At 46.6% G+C, this 18,064-nt stretch overlaps 2 protein-coding genes across 3 annotated transcripts in view; one reads left to right on the forward strand and one right to left on the reverse strand.

Annotated features, from left to right (window-relative positions):
* tg (thyroglobulin) overlaps positions 1-18,064 on the reverse strand; it is a 36,371-nt gene that overhangs the window by 17,737 nt on the left and 570 nt on the right. For both annotated transcript variants that reach the window (XM_026371531.1, XM_026371530.1), the window contains exons 2-6: positions 4,210-4,484; positions 2,785-2,893; positions 2,291-2,388; positions 1,624-1,779; positions 862-1,021 (exon numbers count right to left, since the gene is read on the reverse strand). In XM_026371531.1, the coding sequence (XP_026227316.1) occupies positions 862-1,021; positions 1,624-1,779; positions 2,291-2,388; positions 2,785-2,893; positions 4,210-4,375 (689 nt within the window). In that variant the 5' untranslated portion in view covers positions 4,376-4,484. The remainder of the gene's footprint in view (positions 1-861; positions 1,022-1,623; positions 1,780-2,290; positions 2,389-2,784; positions 2,894-4,209; positions 4,485-18,064) is intronic.
* LOC113169836 (B-cell receptor CD22-like) lies at positions 8,781-12,458 on the forward strand. The gene is given in 7 exon segments (XM_026371582.1): positions 8,781-8,904; positions 9,136-9,507; positions 9,712-9,793; positions 9,795-9,979; positions 10,219-10,312; positions 11,752-11,815; positions 12,307-12,458. Coding segments are annotated over 7 exon segments (867 nt in total). The 5' UTR covers positions 8,781-8,852; the 3' UTR covers positions 12,325-12,458.

The raw sequence follows: 18,064 nt of genomic DNA on the forward strand, positions 1-18,064 counted from the left end.
ACCCTAACCAAAACCCAATTCTAACCCTAAAACCCAGTCTGAACCCTTATCATTGTGAGGACCCGTTCAAATGTCCTCAGTCCAATGGTTCAAATTTCAAATTGTATGATAGCCATACAAACACACACATGCAGAACACACAGACACAGATGCCTATTTTCTAACTGTTGCTGCCTTAATCACTGTTGATATAGATCAGGTGTGTTCAGCTAGTCAGAGGCTCGAAGTGTCAGGATGAGGGGACAAAAAGCAGGGCAGTAGCTCACTAGGACCAGGATTGGCTAATCCCAGTTGAGAACCTGAACAGAGTCCATCTAGAGCAGCTAGGTGGCTCCGCAAGCTACCAGGACCTGGCTACCGGGCTCGTTTTACATGGTGCGGAGCCGAGTCTCCAATGCCGCAACTTACAATTTTTACAGATCCTCTTATCACTAAGAGGAGAAACTAAGACACACAGAGCAGGAGAAGCAGAGGGAGAAAGAGAAGCCATGGTAAACTGAAGAGCTAGTTCAATGATAAGCTGGCCGACCTCAGAAAACAAGATTAGTTTGAAATTAGTTTTATAAACAGGTGGTTGAGCAACAAGTGTATGTTACGACTCTTACTTCAGTAGCTGTATATAGTGTAATATATAACAAGTACAAGTGTTTAACAAGTGAGCATCGGCAACAGGAAGTGATGCAATACGCCGGAGCAGGACCGTCCAAAGGTAAAGGAAACAAACACCTTGACATTAAAATACACATTGAACCACACACCATTAAAGAGACTTCTATACTCAGGAGGGACAGACAGGTGTGCTACCTGCTGCAGGCTGAAGACAGACATACAGGTAGACGGGTGTATTACCAGTAGGTTTACCTGTTGAAGGTGTACAGCAGGTCGAGCTCTGTTTTGTCCGTCATGTTGATAAATTTACACTGAACAGGGAGGAAGCTTCCATCTGCTGTACACTGAGGAGGAGAAGGAGAGCCTGAGCCATGGAGGAGACGCCTCGACCTCACCTCACAGCTTCCAGGACCTGCAAGTCAAAGGTCAACAAGTCGGTCACTCCAGTTGGACCTTGTTTGATCAAAGAAACACTATTAAATAAAACAGGGCTGGAAAAAGGCAGGTTTCCCTGAAATAATAATTTACATTTACTCATGTATCGGACGCTTTTATCCAAAGCGACTTACAAATGAGATTCACGGTACAAGGCAAAGGCAGGGTAAGTGTAAGGAGTTTATACCCAAGGACCCCTACTGGAGGTAGGACAAAGCCGGGATTCAAATACTATATTGATAGTTATAGTTAAAATAAGTCAACAGAAACTCTAGTAAACTTTGACAACACTTATTGTTCTAACATTTTACCAAACAGTGAAATAGTTAATACAATATTTATCTTAATGATATTTATCATTAGTTGCAGCACTGCAGAACAAAGCTTTAAAAAAGCTGCTTATATTTTACTGTTCTTATTCACTGAGTCCTTTTACTTTAAGTACATCTTACTTTTTTCTAATTTCTTATTTGCATTTTCAATGCAAGACTTTTACTTTGCTAACCAACTATTAGTACTTTTAGTAGGTAAAGAATCTGAATAATTCCTCCAGCACTGATCTGTAGTATTTTGACATACAGCGGTGAGGTTTCCCGGTCTGTCTGGTCCCGTACAGCTCCATGCCGTCGTGGTCCACACACCAACACTGCCCTGTGATGGAGTCACACTGAACTGACTCAAAGAGACCTGATGGAGTACACTGCAGGGCCGACTGCAGCTGGCAAGGAGACGGACCTGCAGACAGGTGAAAAAAGGAGAGAGGCATATTTTAGAAGTAAAGAAGAGAGTTCAGGTTTCTACTCCGTATTAAATCACACTGAAGTTACATTTTCTGAATATCTAACTTGGTGTTGTACTTTTAAAGGCTGACTACAACAGTACAGATCAGTAATACTGCAAAAAGTATACATGAATACTGCACACGGGGATAATTACCACTTTTTTACAGTAAAAAAACAAAACAAAAAGCTTTTGGACCACCACCTCCACCTGGTAGCCGGTATCTTAATTTCTACATTAGTCACATCATTCACTGTACTTAATAAGTCATCTGTTTGGGGGCATCTTTTCAGTTTATAGAATGTACAAGTTATGATCAGTTGTGGATTCAGCTTCACAAACAAAATGAGAAAAACACATCTAATTATGTCATGATAAAAGACACATATGGAAACACAGGACAACACATGTGACATTTCATCTGTAGCTAGGCTGATCATTAAACATAGTGAAGTGTGTTACTCACAGTGAGGAGCAGAGGTGTTGGTTCGAGTCCCAGTGACCTGCTGACCTTCAGCATCAACACACCAACACTCCTGACCCCCCACACTGCACTGCACAGGTCTACAAACACCAACACAGTTAACTGGAAATACCCATAAACACTTGTTATGGAACATAAAACATAAAACATAAAACAACTGCAAGGAAAAATAATAAATTAAAATAGAAAACAAACAAACAAAAAAGAAAACAACACTTTCTGCCATAATGTTTATGTTTATTCTCTAAATTGTACTTACTTAATTGTTACAGGGCTAAACTGTTAAACTATTTAACTACTCTTTAATTCCTTATTCTGTTATTTTCCTGTATAGACATTTGGTTAGCTAACGCTGAACACATTCTATTTATGCTTGCATTCTTAAATTTTATCTGCAGTCAATTTCCCATATAAGCATACTCCTATAGCATCCTACACCACAGTCACAGGAACAAAGTCAGATGTGGCCCACAGACCTGAACCTGCCATCCTCTGTACAGTGAGGGATGTTGCCTTGGGTCTGGGCAACAGTTGCACCTCTCAGTAACTCACATTGGCTCAGGGTCTCTGACTCCAGCTGGTACTCTAAACAACAACAACAACAACAACAACAACAACAACAAGAATCAGTCACCATCATGAAAACAATACCATCCAGTTTTATCTCTAGCTGTACAGTATACGACAGCAGACTTATATCTAGAATTGTTATAAATCAGGTTATTTATACCATAACACATTAATATTTAAAGAAAGCACATCTCACTACAGTTTAAAAATATTTTTTCTATTATATCAATAATTGTTTCATAAAATGACAAATAGTGTCAGTTTCTAATTTCAAGCAGATCTAGGAAATGTCCTCAAATGTCTTGTTTTGTCCGACTAACAGTCCAAACCCACAGACATGCTAGACATGAAACCACCTTTAAGACGAACAAAGAGTTAGTGGGGGGTCTTCTGAACAGGTTAGCATTGCATGTGCGCAATAACTTCAATCTAGTTTGTAGTTAATTAATAATTAACTAAGCTATCAAAAGCAATAGTTATTTTAAGTAATGTAAAAGTTCAGGTACAGGTATTCACACTCTGTGTTTTGTGCGCTGAGAGTTTATCAGGGCAGCAAGTTTTTGGGACACTAGCTGATGAAGTGATCCCAACTAGTGCTGGTTAGCGATAGTGATCCTGAATGCTATGCCTAATTGTCTCTGGTCTGTGGAAGAACCTGAAGTATTCAGAGGAAATAACAGTCACTTGTTAGACTCAAACAAGACCTGTGGTATAAAGATGTATTATAACATCAAGTATTTGCAGTTTTATTAACTTGAATTATACAGAATAATCTTGTCTACATGGAAAAATAAATATAAACCATACATAAAGCTTTCTAAGGCCACTTTAACTATCAAATGACCAGTTGTATGAAAACGGTAGATTTTTGTGTGCCAAATTTGGATCCTTTAGACTGTTTAGCTGCCAGAAATAACAACTTAGCTCATTATTGAGATACACCTTTCACATTTACACTGAATTAGCATCATTGACTAAAGTATTTGGTTCATTTCATACAATTTTAGCAAACAAAATTACAAACAAAATGCAACTACTATCTTCATTATTAATAAATCTGTAGGTTATTCTCTTGATTATTCTCTTTAGTTTGAAAATTGTGTGAACTTTCAAAAAAACACCATCACAGTTTATTCAAGGTTACACTGAACCAGCAGCCATATTTCCTCCTGTTGGATCAAGACCACAGAGATAAATTAGTTTAAAGTTGTCTGTACTAAAACTATACATTTGTGAATTTTACAAAATTCACCTAGTAGGAACCAGTAGGTTCAGAGCCACACAGCAGAGAAAGACATGGACAAAAAATTAAAAGAACCAGGCAGGTTTACCTGAAGCTTTGCCTTGCAGCAGCTCTGGGCAGCAGACCAGGATGTAGGCGATGCAGAGGAGCCAGGCCATTGTGTCCATGGTGACAGACTGAGCATTTGTGTCTTTATAAACCCACAGACCTGCTGAGTCACCATGAGGAGGACCAACCAAACAACCCACCTTCATCCCCACTCTTCCTCCTCTTCTCTGTCCATCACATTGGAACGAGGAGTCCTTGACCAGGGCTCAAGAGGTGAGCAGCGAGCTGTGAAGCCGTCTGATTGGATGAGGATCTCTGAAATACAGAAAAGGAGGCTCAGTGATCAGTGTGGCATCTGTTCTCCTTATGAAAACCTTTCACCTCAGGGACAGGTGAAAAATAAAGGTTTCCATACTGACGACACATTTGTAATGTATATAATTAGTTCAAAACGTACACTGAACACTGCGTTGTTGGTGATTCATTAGACCAGGCCAACTTCTGCTGCTTTAGAGATGGACAGGCAACAGTTTGGGTATCCTAACTGGTCTGCAGCTATACAGCCCTATATGTAGCTAACTGTGAGTATTCTGACACCTTTCTATCAGATCCAGCATTAACCTTCTCAGAAATTTGAGCTACAGTAGCTTATCTATTGGATCAAACCACACAGGCCAGCCACCGTTCCCCACGTGCATCAATGAGCCTTGGCCCTATCGCTGGTTCACACCAGAGTTTCTTCCTTCGACCACAGACTGGTCACCCCACAAGAGCTGCAGTTTTGGAGATGCTCTGACCCAGTCACAATTTGGCCCTTGTCAAACTTACAATATTAGATAATTACTGTTCACCTACCGGTGATCATAATGTTATGCCTGATAGGACAAACTAGTGTTAACATGTAATGTTGGCCTACTTGAACGGACAAACATGCAGAGGTGCAAGCAAGGCCCAGGCATTTTTGATCTTATATGACAATGCTGTGATTCATCATTCTACTGAGCCTGTGTTTTTTTTTTTTTTTTTTTTTGGAGTTTACATCCCTCCTGGCGTTAATGCCAAAGAGGCGTTGGGTGAACTACATGGAGCTATCAGCGACGTGCAGAACGCCCAACCTGACGGCCTGGTCATCATTGCCGGAGATTTCAACCATGTAAATCTCAAGTTAGTGCTCCCTAAACTCCATCAGCATGTGGACTTTGCACCGCCCCCACCTCGGATACTCAGACCACATCTCTGTTATGCTAATTCCAGCATACAGACCACTTGTCCAACGCTCCCAACCGGTTCTGAAGCAGGTAAAGACCTGGCCAGCAGGAGCCATCTCTGCTCTTCAGGACTGCTTTGAGTGCACCGACTGGGACATGTTCAGGGAGGCTGCAACCACCGGTGATTATGTCAACTTGGAGGAGTACACATCATCAGTGACCAGCTACATAAGCAAGTGTGTTGATGATGTGACCATCTCCAAGACCATCACTACACGCTCCAACCAGAAACCGTGGATAACTGCTAGGGTGCGTGCGCTGCTGAAGTCGAGGGACTCCGCCTTCAGAGCAGGAGACATTACGGCCTTAAGAACAGCAAGGGCTGAACTGTCCCGAGCCATCAGAGAGGCGAAGCGCGCGCACGCCTGGAGGATCCAAGGCCACTTTGAGGACAGCGGAGACAGCCGGCGCATGTGGCAGGGCATCCAGGCGATCACTAACTACAAGACAACTCCACCTGTCTGTGATAGCGATGCCTCCCTCCCAGATGTGCTGAACGACTTCTACGCCCGATTTGAGGTACAGGTAAAGAATAACACGGTAGCTAGGAAATCCACCCTTCCCTCAAATGATCAGGTACTCTGTCTCTCCACAGCCGACGTGAGGAAGACTCTACGCAGAATCAACCCACGGAAGGCTGCTGGTCCTGACAACGTTCCTGGCAGGGTCCTCAGGGAATGCGCAGGTCAGCTCGTGGATGTCTTCACTGACATCTTCAACATCTCCCTGAGCAGCGCCGTTGTTCCTACATGCCTCAAGTCAACGACCATCGTGCCGGTGCCGAAGACGTCTACTGTCTCCTGCCTCAACGACTACCGCCCTGTTGCACTCACACCCATCATCATGAAGTGCTTCGAGAGGCTGGTCATGAGGCACATCAAGTCCCAGCTTCCACCCTCACTGGACCCGCTGCAGTTTGCATATCGTCCAAACCGTTCCATGGACGATGCCATCACCACTGCTCTCCACCTGGCCCTCAGCCATCTGGACAACAAAGACACATCTGTACGAATGCTGTTCATAGACTTCAGCTCAGCATTCAACAACATCATTCCCCAGCAGCTGATTGGGAAGCTGAGCCGACTGGGTCTGAACACCTCCCTCTGCAACTGGATCCTGGACTTCCTGACTGGGAGACCCCAGTCAGTCCGGATCGGGAACAGCATCTCCAGCACCACCATGCTGAGCACTGGGGCCCCACAGGGCTGTGTGCTCAGTCCACTGCTGTTCACTTTGCTGACTCACGACTGTGTAGCGATGCACAGCTCGAATCAGATCATCAAGTTCGCTGATGACACGACTGTGGTGGGTCTCATCAGCAAGAACGACGAGTCAGCGTACAGAGAGGAGGTACATCAGCTCTCAGCCTGGTGCAAGGCCAACAACCTGTCTCTGAACGTTGGGAAAACTAAAGAGATGGTTGTTGACTTTAGAAGAGCACAGAGTGGCCACTCTCCACTGAACATCGATGGAGCGTCAGTGGAGATCGTCAAGAGCACCAAACTTCTTGGTGTTCATCTGGAGGAGAACCTCACCTGGTCACTCAACACCCGCTCCATCAGCAAAAAGGCCCAGCAGCGTCTCTACTTCCTGAGGAAGCTGAGGAAAGCCCATCTGCCGCCCCCCATTTTGACTACATTTTACAGGGGGACCATTGAGAGCATCCTGAGCGGCTGCATCACTGCCTGGTTTGGGAACTGCACCGTTTCAGATCGCAAGGCCCTACAACGGATAGTGAGGACAGCTGAAAAGATCATTGGAGTCTCTCTCCCCTCCATCACGGAAATTTACACCACACGCTGCATCCACAAGGCTACCTGCATTGTGGACGACCCCACCCACCCCTCACACCCAATCTTCACACTTCTGCCATCAGGGAAGAGGTTCCAGAGCATTCGGGCCTCACAACCAGACTTTTGAACAGTTTCTTCCCCCAAGCCATCAGGCTCCTCAACACACACACAACAAACTGAACCGAGCACACACACACACACACACTCGCTTGATTTGACATGTTTCCATCTTTCAGATGTAAATTGTATTCATTTCCGCTACTGGTCGCTGCTGTTTTGCACTGTCTTCTGACGTCTGTCTGCACTTTTTCTTTGTGTTCTTGCACTGTTTGCACTAGGTTGCACAGGATGCACTTTATGTGTTTTGCTAGGACAACTTAGCAGTCCTCAGCCCCATGTTTGTCTTGTTGCCGTTTTATGTAGCACCATGGTTCTGGAGAAATGTTGTCTCATTTCACTATGTACTGCTTCAGCTATATGTGGTTGGAATGACAATAAAGGTTCTTGACTTGACTTGACTTGAGGCGTATATGACTCCTGAGAATACAGTGTCAGCATACCAGGAAATGACCACAAACGTTGAGACACAGAGACGATTTTAGACATTTCCCAACAGTAGGTAAAAAAACTGGAAAGTTTTTTTACCAACTGTTTTTTTTTTCCAAAAAAAAAAAAAAAAAAAAAAAAAAAAAAAATATATATATATATATATATATATATATATATATATATATATATATATATATATATATATATTTTATTTCATGCGCTCAGTCGCCATCTTTATCGCCACTGCTGCAGGTTGATCCAACCCTTGCCCCTGGACCTACCGGCTTATTTACTGACCTTCTTTAAAGTTTAAAACCTTCTGAAATTGTTTAAGGTAATTCAAGGCATACTGTTGCTATTTTTAAATACCCCAGGATACCATAATGCTGCCCCAACCCTAGTATGTATAGGAGCCAAAGCTAAGATGAATAATCTATGTATTTCCATAGTTTAATAGTGTATTAAAATTGAATGACATTTGGAGAAAAACAAAATCTAAATAAAGCCAAAGACAAATGAATTTCAGGCATTAACTGTTATACTGGACTGCCTGCTGCCTACACAGCATGTAATCACCCATATGAGGACAGGTTCCCTGTTGAGTCTGGTTTCTCTCAAGGTTTCTTCCTGTTGCCTTCTCAGGGAGTTTTTCTTGCCACTGTCGCCCTCGGCTTGCTCATCAGGAACAATCTGATTATTGATTCATACACATTCACTGTTCATGTACTGTTCTTTGGTTGTGTAAAGCTGCTTTTTGACAATGTCAATTGTAAAAAGCGCTCTACAAATAAAATTGAATTGAATTGAATTGAATTGAATTTCAGAATATTTGGGCTCAGCCCTACAAAAAATGTTTTAGAAATAAGATACAGGAAGTATCAATAAATGAAAATCTGGTGCTGAGTTGTTTAACTTCCACTTTCTGTAATGTTCAGAACACATGATGTTGAAATATTTAGACACAGGGTTAAACACGAATGAGGAAGTGACCTAACAACCAAGAAAAAACCCAAACTTCACAGTCTGTGTTTGACAGCAGCTGCTGATAAAAGTTCTATTAACTCATAAAAAATATGTCAGTTTGGGAGACAAAGGTTGTCTGGGGTTTTCTGTTCCTGCTGGCTGGTAAGACATATTTGTGTTACACATTTTCTAAAAACACAACAGAGCTTTGTTAATATGCTGCTCACAGTTTCTGATTTATTTCTTCCTATTTGTTGTATTCTGTTTCAGTCTCTAATTATCATGCATTTTACTTTCCTTAGTTCCATTTAATTAAATTCCCAAATGTCTTTTCAGCTTTTAAACCTATGCACCTGCTCTAAATTAAGGTTATTTGACTGTTGTGTTTTCCAGGTGCTGTGGGTCAGAGTGTGAACTATCCAGATTCTGTTTGTGCTGTAAAAGGATCGACTGTCACCCTCCACTGCTCCTTCACACCACTAAGGTTTATCAAAGATCAGAATGGAAGAAAGATTATTCTCAAGGTCATTAGAGTCCGCTGGTGTCAGAACCATCCAATCTGTCAGGGTACCACCCCATCTGTGATCGACAGTCAGCTACGGAACAACCACCCTCGCTATCAGTACCTGGGAGACCTAAAGGACAACTGCACTTTACAGATCAGAGATGTACAGGAGACAGATAATGCAATTCTTCGCTTCAGAATGGAAACAAATTATACATCACATTTTACTGAGCAATCAGGAGTCAACGTCACAGTTATTGGTAAGAGGAACGGACACATTTACTACTATTACTACTAATATTGCCACCACTTGATTCAATCCCTTTTTACAAGAATTCTATATATTTAGCTGGAAAAGTTGAGTCATGGTAACTGGACTTCCTTCTTGTTAGGTCAAAACATTTCGCAACTCATCCAAGTAGCTTCTTCAGTCTAAGTTATTCTCACTATAAAATAAATTTCAGAGGGCTCTAAAATGAGGATCAACAGCTCCACTGCTGAAACAGAAGTGAGACTGGATCAAACTGTTACACTGTTCTGTACCTCACTGCACTTTCCACCAAATGGAGGTCACCTGGTTCAGAGATGGACACGCCCTCTCAGAATCTGGCCCTGCCCTACAGCTCGGACCTCTGACTGCAAAGGATTCTGGGAACTACACCTGTGCCCTGAAGACCAACTCCAACACCCGCTCTGAGTCGTACAGTCTGTTTGCGAAAGCTGCAGAAAAAGGTTTGTTTGATCATTGCGATCTTTCTTATTGTTCTTTTCTAACCTCTCTGGCAGCAGATTTTATTATTAGCAAACACATGGGATCCATGCCATATTTTGTAAGAAAGAATCAGAGCACTGATTGTGGGTAAAATAAACTTTTTATATGTTTAACTTTCTTAACAGGACTGTGACAACTGAAGAACAACAGCATAGTCCTGACAAAAACACTGTTCAGTTTCTCATAATCTTCTTTACAGAGATCTATATCAACACAACGATGAGTGTCCACCTGGTTCTGTTCACTGTGAACACTGTCCTCGTTTTCATAGTTGCATCAATAGTAATCAAAAGGTAATTTCTATCCACAAATTACCAGTTCTTCTCTTTAGGCTTCAAACTGACACTGTTGCATCATCTATTTCATACACTTCAACAATACCTGGACATTTCTCATCAACCACTCAGGTTAGGCATCTGATAACAGTATAAGAGTGTACAGAATTACTGACATCAGCAGGGAATACCACTGCAGTCACTAAACCTCTGAGATTTACACATGTAATCCAGATATTAAATAAAAGAATTATTCCTAATAGCACAAGTTATTTGTATTTGTATCATGCTTTTCAAGATACTTTCAAGACATTTAAAAGAAGAACGTGATAAAGCAAAAAAACAAAACAAAACAGTAAATACATTAACGTGTGTGACAGGGAAATATCTATTCTGTTAATAAAAATAGGCAGTTTTTTAAACATGAAAAAATGTAAAATGAAATTACACCATCTACATCATTATCTTCTTAAAAATTAAGCTGTCAACTACACACAGCAAATAATTAATGAGATCAATGAGTCTTATTAACTTTATTTGACCACTCTGTTGATGCTTCACATGTATTTTTACAGTAAATAAAAATATGCCACCCTGAGTCATGCGAGAGCCGATAACACACTTTGTATTATTATTACTATTATTGTTAATATTAACATGATATTAACATAACACTAATATATAGAGGAGTCAGCAGCCTCAGCTCAACATGTAGTTAAGTAAGAACGGAGAGCGGCTCTGTAGTCTGAGCATATGGAAGACTGTTGCTAACTTGTGTTGATGCTGGACTGCATTTCATATTTCAGCAGGGGAGTTTTTACAGCGCAGTAATCAACGACGGTTTTAATGATAACTTAAATGTGAAACAGTGACATTAACCACTAAAACATTTTCTAGATACAACTTTCAAAAAACTTTATTAATCCCAGAGGGAAACTGTTTTGCCTATTACCGTCGTTCTCAACACAGACAGAAAGAAAGGGAACCAGAACCAGGAAAGATCAATACAATAAATACACAATAACATCAATACGGAGAACTCAATATATGTACAGAATATGTGAAAATGGGTCAATAATTATAGTCTAGGGTGGAATGACAGCAATTATAGGACAAGAAATTGTCAGTTCCCCCACCCTTTACAGAGGGGGCAAGAATTGTAAAGATTGATGGCCACAGGTAGAAAGGATCACCTGTGGTTCTCTGTGGAGCATTTAATGTTAATAAGTCTTTGGCTGAACGTGCTCCTCTGTCCAACACACTGTGCAGTGGGTGGGAGGGAAAAAAAGAAATTGTGGTTTAACAGCTGCCAGACAGTACATATCAGCCATACTACAGGGTTTCTGTGTCACTACCACTAACCCTGGGGTTCGTAGACAACTGCTGAACCACCTGAGCTACTGCTGCCCTTTTGGATGGATGGATTAAAAACCTACTTACTATTCTTGTCTATACAGGACCTGCGTTTTCAGGAGTGGAACACATCAGCAGTCAAAAACTGAGAGACATGTTACAGTGCAGGTGAGTGAGTACCTGTAAGGTTACTGATACATTAATATAGGTTTTTTCAGGCAGCATCACAATTTAAATTATTTTTCATGTTTGTTTCAAGACTATTACCAGCAACAGCAACTATAAGGTTACTGAACTTTGCAATCAAACTAATTTCCATATTTAAAAAAATAAAGTCATACAAGGTAACAAAACTGAAAAGTAAAAATTACAGTCAAATGTAAATAAATAGAATGATCAGACTTAATCAATGCTCAGAAGTGCAGCTAGACAGTAAATCAACTGTTATATAAATGTATTTAAAATAAATTAAAACTCTTTTTACTAATCAAAATGTATTTGACAACTTAGTTTTTCCCCTTCATTCCTCCCAACTGTGTAAAAAAAGAAAATGGTCTGAGGTCTACAATACTCTATTCACTTAAACCACATACATACATCATATACGTTCTGTTAACGCTGTCACTGCAAACAGTATGTAACTCTGCTTTTTGATTTAGCCTCAACACTTTGTGTAGCTGTGACAGCCAGAGGACTCAAGCGAGACCATCTCACATCACGGCCATCACCTGTTTTCACCTGTATTACTGTTCAGCGGAGAGTTGTGACTTTATGTGGTGTGGTAATATGATTTACAAGACATCAATCATATGTTAAGTGTTTAGGTACAGGCATGAAGCTGGAGCCTAAATACTGAAGTTCAACGTTTAACGTTTTTTAAATGCTCGTTGGCTGCTTCACGATTTAATATGACATGCTTTAGTAAATAAAGACGCTTTACTGAGCTTCCAAAGATGAATTATCTCACATTCCAACATTTTACACAGTGGCAAGAACAGGTGAAGTGTTGGTGATCTGTCAGAGCTGCAGACAGTCTGTGTGTGCACAGTCACACCAACACCTTCACCTAATTCAAGGTTAAATATTGTAGCGACCCAGAGGTGGGGCATATTGTTCTGTTGGTGTTTGACTGTTCCAGTTCCTGTTATGTGTTATGTGGTTCTTCTAATTGGTTCTTTTATTTTGTAGTGTATATAGTTGTGTGATGTCAGGTGTGCTTCCGGGGGTGGGGAAGAGGGAACCCGGGAGAAACAGGCGGGAGATTGAGTGCTTCCGGAGTGACTGAATGGGGGAGCTGAGACCTGTTGTCACTGTTTGTTCTTCTGATAAAAATAAAAGAGTTGTTCACTCTGAGGCTCGTCACATTGGTGTCAGAAGTGGGATGTTTAACCTGTCTTGTTAGACCGGAAAGAGCGAGCCATGGAAGAAGAACTGCGGGAGCTGGAGCGAGCTGTGCTGGAAAGCAGCCTGCTTCTGGATAGACTGATGCGGGCGAGACCAACGCGGGGCTGCCGCGATCCAGACCAACCCGACGGCTCCAGCGTCCCCAGGCCTCAATTACACAAAACGAGCAAAGCACGCAGTGGTGAACAACCAGCACAAACAGAGACAGTCCCTGACAGCGCTGCACCGAGTCAGACACCCAAAACACCGGTCAAACTCCCGAGGTTCAACGGGCTGACTCCCCTGGAGCCCTACCTCGCTCAAGTCCAGCTCGCCGCGCTGCACGGTGGGTGGAGCGGCAAAGACACGGCGACACAGCTGGTCCTGGCTCTGGAGGGTCCCGCTCTGCAGGTGCTAATTGATGTCGCACCGGAGCAACGGCAGGAGCTACCGGTGATCACCGCGGCGCTGGAGAGACGCTTTGGACAGCGGACCTCGACAGAGCAGGCTCGCGAGCAGCTAGCCAGTCGTCGGCGCAGTGAGGGGGAGAGTCTGGGGACGTTCGCCGCCGATCTGCAACTCTACTCGCGGCGCGGCTACCCCTCATTTCCTGCTGCCGCCCGGGAGGAGCTGAGTTTGCACGCTTTCCTGCGGGGGCTCACGCCGGAGCGGCTCCGTCAACACGTCCGCCTCTCCATGCCTGGCTCTCTGGAAGAGGCGCTCCGTGAAGCAGAGCGGGCCGAGGAGGTACTGAGCCCGAGACCATCACAGCGGAGGCTCCCGGACCAGCCATCGCTGGCGCGGGCAGCCAAGTGCAGCGGTGAGACGGAGATGTCAGAGGAGAACGTCAGCCGAGCTCAACCGGCTGCCGTACCGGCGCGTCGGCCTCGCCGGGAAGACAGCGGCTGTTTCCGCTGTGGTGAACTGGGACATTTTGCCCGTGATTGCCCCGCCCCCTCGCCGAAAGCTAAGGCCGGGTCACCGCAGGGAAACGGCAGCGGAGTGAGGCGGTGAGGGGACACTCACTCCAATCAGACACACCCCTCTCCGGGAACTTTCACACAGTGGGTCGCTGTGGATTTATTAAAGGACTATATGTGGACTGTGTTATAGAGAATCAGCAATGTCGGGCCCTGGTGGATACGGGGTCCTACTATCTGCTTGCTGCGACGGGGGTTTCTCCCGGGGACAACCGGTCCACTCCCGGAGGGGTGGACCCCCACTGCAACAGAATTAATGACTGTTACTGGGGAAAAGACTGTGATGCCAGGGAAACGGGCGCTGCAGGTCGCTGTGGGGGAGCAAGAGGTGAGCCATGAGTTTTGGCTTGCTGACATCCGCGATGACTGCATCATCGGCCTGGACCTGCTAACCCGCTGGGGTGCGCGTGTTGATGTGTCGGGGCTCGCCCTTTGCTTCGGCACAGAGACCGTGCCACTTCAGTCGGGCCGGGGAGGGAGCATCAAACCCCGGGGACGCCGGGCTCGTCGGCGCGCTGAGACCAACGCACTCAAGCCGTCACCTCCATCAACCAGCATCCCCACAACAGAGACCGCCGACGCTGTGAGGGAGCTGGGTCAGCGGAGCGGCGCACATCTGGGAGAGCAGCAGAGAGAGCAGCTACAGCAGTTGTTAGCGGAATTTGTGGACATTTTTGCTGCACGTGATGAAGATTGCACCAGAACAGGGCTGGTGCAACACCACATCAACACCGGTGAGGCCCAGCCCATCCGCCTGCGACCCCACCGGCTGCCTCTCTCCAAACGCCAAGCGGCAGCGGAGCTGATCACCGCCATGGCCGCGAACGGCATCATCGAGCCGTCGGACAGCCCCTGGGCGGCCCCAGTGGTGATGGTGAGGAAGAAAGGGGGTGGCTGGCGGCTCTGTGTGGACTACAGACGCCTTAACGCCGTCACTCTAAAAGACTCTTATCCACTACCCCGCATCGATGACGCTCTGGATTATGTGGCGGGGTCGTGTTGGTTCAGCTCCCTGGACCTGAGGAGCGGTTACTGGCAAGTGGAGCTGGCCCCGGAGGCTCGAGCCAAGACAGCTTTCACCATCGGCCAGGGACTGTGGCAGTTCCGGGTCATGCCATTTGGACTGTGTAACGCCCCCGCCACCTTTGAGCGCCTCATGGAGCGGGTGCTGAAAGACATTCCCCGGAGCCGCTGTGTGGTGTATCTGGACGATCTGTTGGTGCACGCCAGAGACTTTGAGGGTGCGCTTGCAAACCTGCGGGAGGTCTTCACCGTCATCCGTCAGGCTGGGCTCCGGCTGAACCCGGCAAAGTGCAATCTGCTGGCCAGAGAAACGGCGTTCCTGGGGCACGTGGTCAGCGAACACGGGGTGTCCACAGATCCGGCCAAGGTATCGGCAGTCCGGGACTGGCCGACGCCCACCACCGCCAGTGAGCTGAGGAGCTTCCTGGGGCTAGCCTCCTATTACCGGAGGTTCGTCCGGGGCTTCGCCACTATCGCCAGCCCGCTGCATCGGCTGACAGAAAAGGGCAAGCGATTCGAGTGGTCCAGCGCCTACACCACTGCCTTCCAGCAGCTGAAGGCGGCCTTGGCCGACGCTCCGGTCCTGGCTCTCCCCGATCCCCAGCAGCCTTTCATCCTCGACACCGATGCCAGCAACGTGGGGGTCGGAGCCGTCCTCTCCCAGGGGGGGGAGGCAGGTGAGAGAGCGGTGGCTTTCTACAGCTGCAGTCTGAACCGAGCAGAGCGCAACTACTGTGTGACCAGGCGGGAGTTGCTGGCAGTGGTCCTGGCTGTGCGGCACTACAGACCCTACCTGCTTGGCAACCGGTTCACTCTGCGCACTGACCATGCGTCTCTCACTTGGCTGCTCAACTTCCGGCAGCCTGAGGGTCAGGTGGCGAGGTGGCTGGAGGTGTTGCAGGAGTACGACTTCGAGATCCAACATCGGCCGGGGCGGCAGCACAGCAACGCCGATGCCCTCTCCAGGCGACCCTGCGCTGCAGAGGAGTGTCGTCACTGCCAGCGTCAGGAGGAGAGGGAGCGGGGACCCGAGGCAGCCACCGCCCGCCTAGGAGTCGACAGCGCAGAGGCAGAGCAGCTGTTCACTGGGGAACAGTTACGCCATCATCAGGGGGCCGATCCTGTGCTATTAATGGTGAGAGGCTGGCTGGAAGCTCAGCAGCGTCCAGACTGGCCAGCAGTGTCTGCAGAGGAGCCTGAGGTGAAGGTCCTCCATTCTCAGTGGGGCAATTTGGAGCTTCACAACGGCGTGCTGTACCGACGGTGGCGAGCGCCAGACCAGGGGTCGGACAAGCTGCAGCTTCTGGTTCCTCGCGCCCTGCGGCCCGAGGTCCTCCAACTGGTCCATGGAACGGCAGGAGCTGGTCACTACGGCAACACCAAAACGATTCGCCGTCTTAGGCAGAGGTTCTACTGGCCTGGCTGTCGTCAGGATGTGGAGCTCCACGTCCAATGCTGTGACACCTGCACCGCCCAGAAAGGACCCTGTCAGCGCTCCAGGGGTCCGCTGCAGCAGTATCTGGTGGGAGCCCCGATGGAGAGGGTCGGGGTGGACATTCTAGGGCCGTTTCCCCTCACAGAGTCCGGTAACCGCTACGTCCTCGTTGCAATGGATTATTTCACTAAGTGGCCAGAGGCGTATGCGGTGCCGGACCAGAGCGCTATCACATCAGCGCAGAAACTGGTGGACGAGATGTTCACCAGATTTGGGGTTCCTGCAGAGCTCCATAGTGACCAGGGGCGTAACTTCGAGAGCCGGCTGTTTAGTGAGGTGTGCCAGAGGATGGGAGTGAGGAAAACACGGACCACTCCACTTCACCCACAGAGCGACGGGCTGGTGGAGCGTTTCAACCGCACCCTGGCCACCCAGCTTGCCATCCTGACCAGCCATCACCAGCGAGATTGGGATCAGCACCTGCCTCTGGTCCTCTGGTCATACCGGACTGCTGTACAGGAGTCCAGCCAGTGCACCCCTGCTGCACTGATGTTTGGCAGAGAGCTCCGCACCCCAGTCGACTTGGTCTTTGGATCGCCGCCAGAACCGGAGATCGCTGGCGGCCCGGAGATGGACTATTACAGGCGCCTTAGAGAGAGACTCAGACTGGTGCATGATTTGACCCGACGCGCACAGAAGGACGCTGGGGTCAAGCAGAAAAGAGCATATGACGCTCGCTGCCAGGGGCGCACATTTGCACCCGGGGACAAAGTGTGGGTGTATTGCCCGGTGAGAAAGAGGGGGATCTCACCGAAGCTCTGCAGCCACTGGCAGGGGCCGGGGGAGGTGTTGGAACGGCTGTCGGAGGTGGTCTTTCGGGTTCAGATGCCTGGTCGGCGGCGGAGGGTGGTGCTGCACCGGGACCGGCTGGCACCCTACCACCCGCTTGCCCCGACTGGGGATGAGGACGAGGGTGAGGACGACCCTCCACCTGTCATCCCCGGTGACAGTGACAGAGACACTACAGGACTTGGGACATTTTCAGACACTGGGGGTGGGGATCAGGAGAGACCGGCGCGTCAACGGCGCCGGCCTGATCATTTAAGGGACTTTGTTGCATGGACTGAGGTTAGTGGGGACACTTAAACCTCTTAGCGGGGGGCTGTGTAGCGACCCAGAGGTGGGGCATATTGTTCTGTTGGTGTTTGACTGTTCCAGTTCCTGTTATGTGTTATGTGGTTCTTCTAATTGGTTCTTTTATTTTGTAGTGTATATAGTTGTGTGATGTCAGGTGTGCTTCCGGGGGTGGGGAAGAGGGAACCCGGGAGAAACAGGCGGGAGATTTAGTGCTTCCGGAGTGACTGAATGGGGGAGCTGAGACCTGTTGTCACTGTTTGTTCTTCTGATAAAAATAAAAGAGTTGTTCACTCTGAGGCTCGTCACAATATGTTACATAACTGTCCGTAAAACTGTTTAAACCACTCTCACAATTAAAAAATACTATTCTATTTATGAGAGGGGAAAACATAGCTGTTCTCCACCAGACAACAATAAACCAGGTCCAGCTCTAGATTAACAGCTGTAAATCCACCTGAC

Source organism: Anabas testudineus, chromosome 16 (genome assembly GCF_900324465.2).
Source record: "Anabas testudineus chromosome 16, fAnaTes1.2, whole genome shotgun sequence".
Lineage (NCBI taxonomy): Eukaryota > Metazoa > Chordata > Actinopteri > Anabantiformes > Anabantidae > Anabas > Anabas testudineus.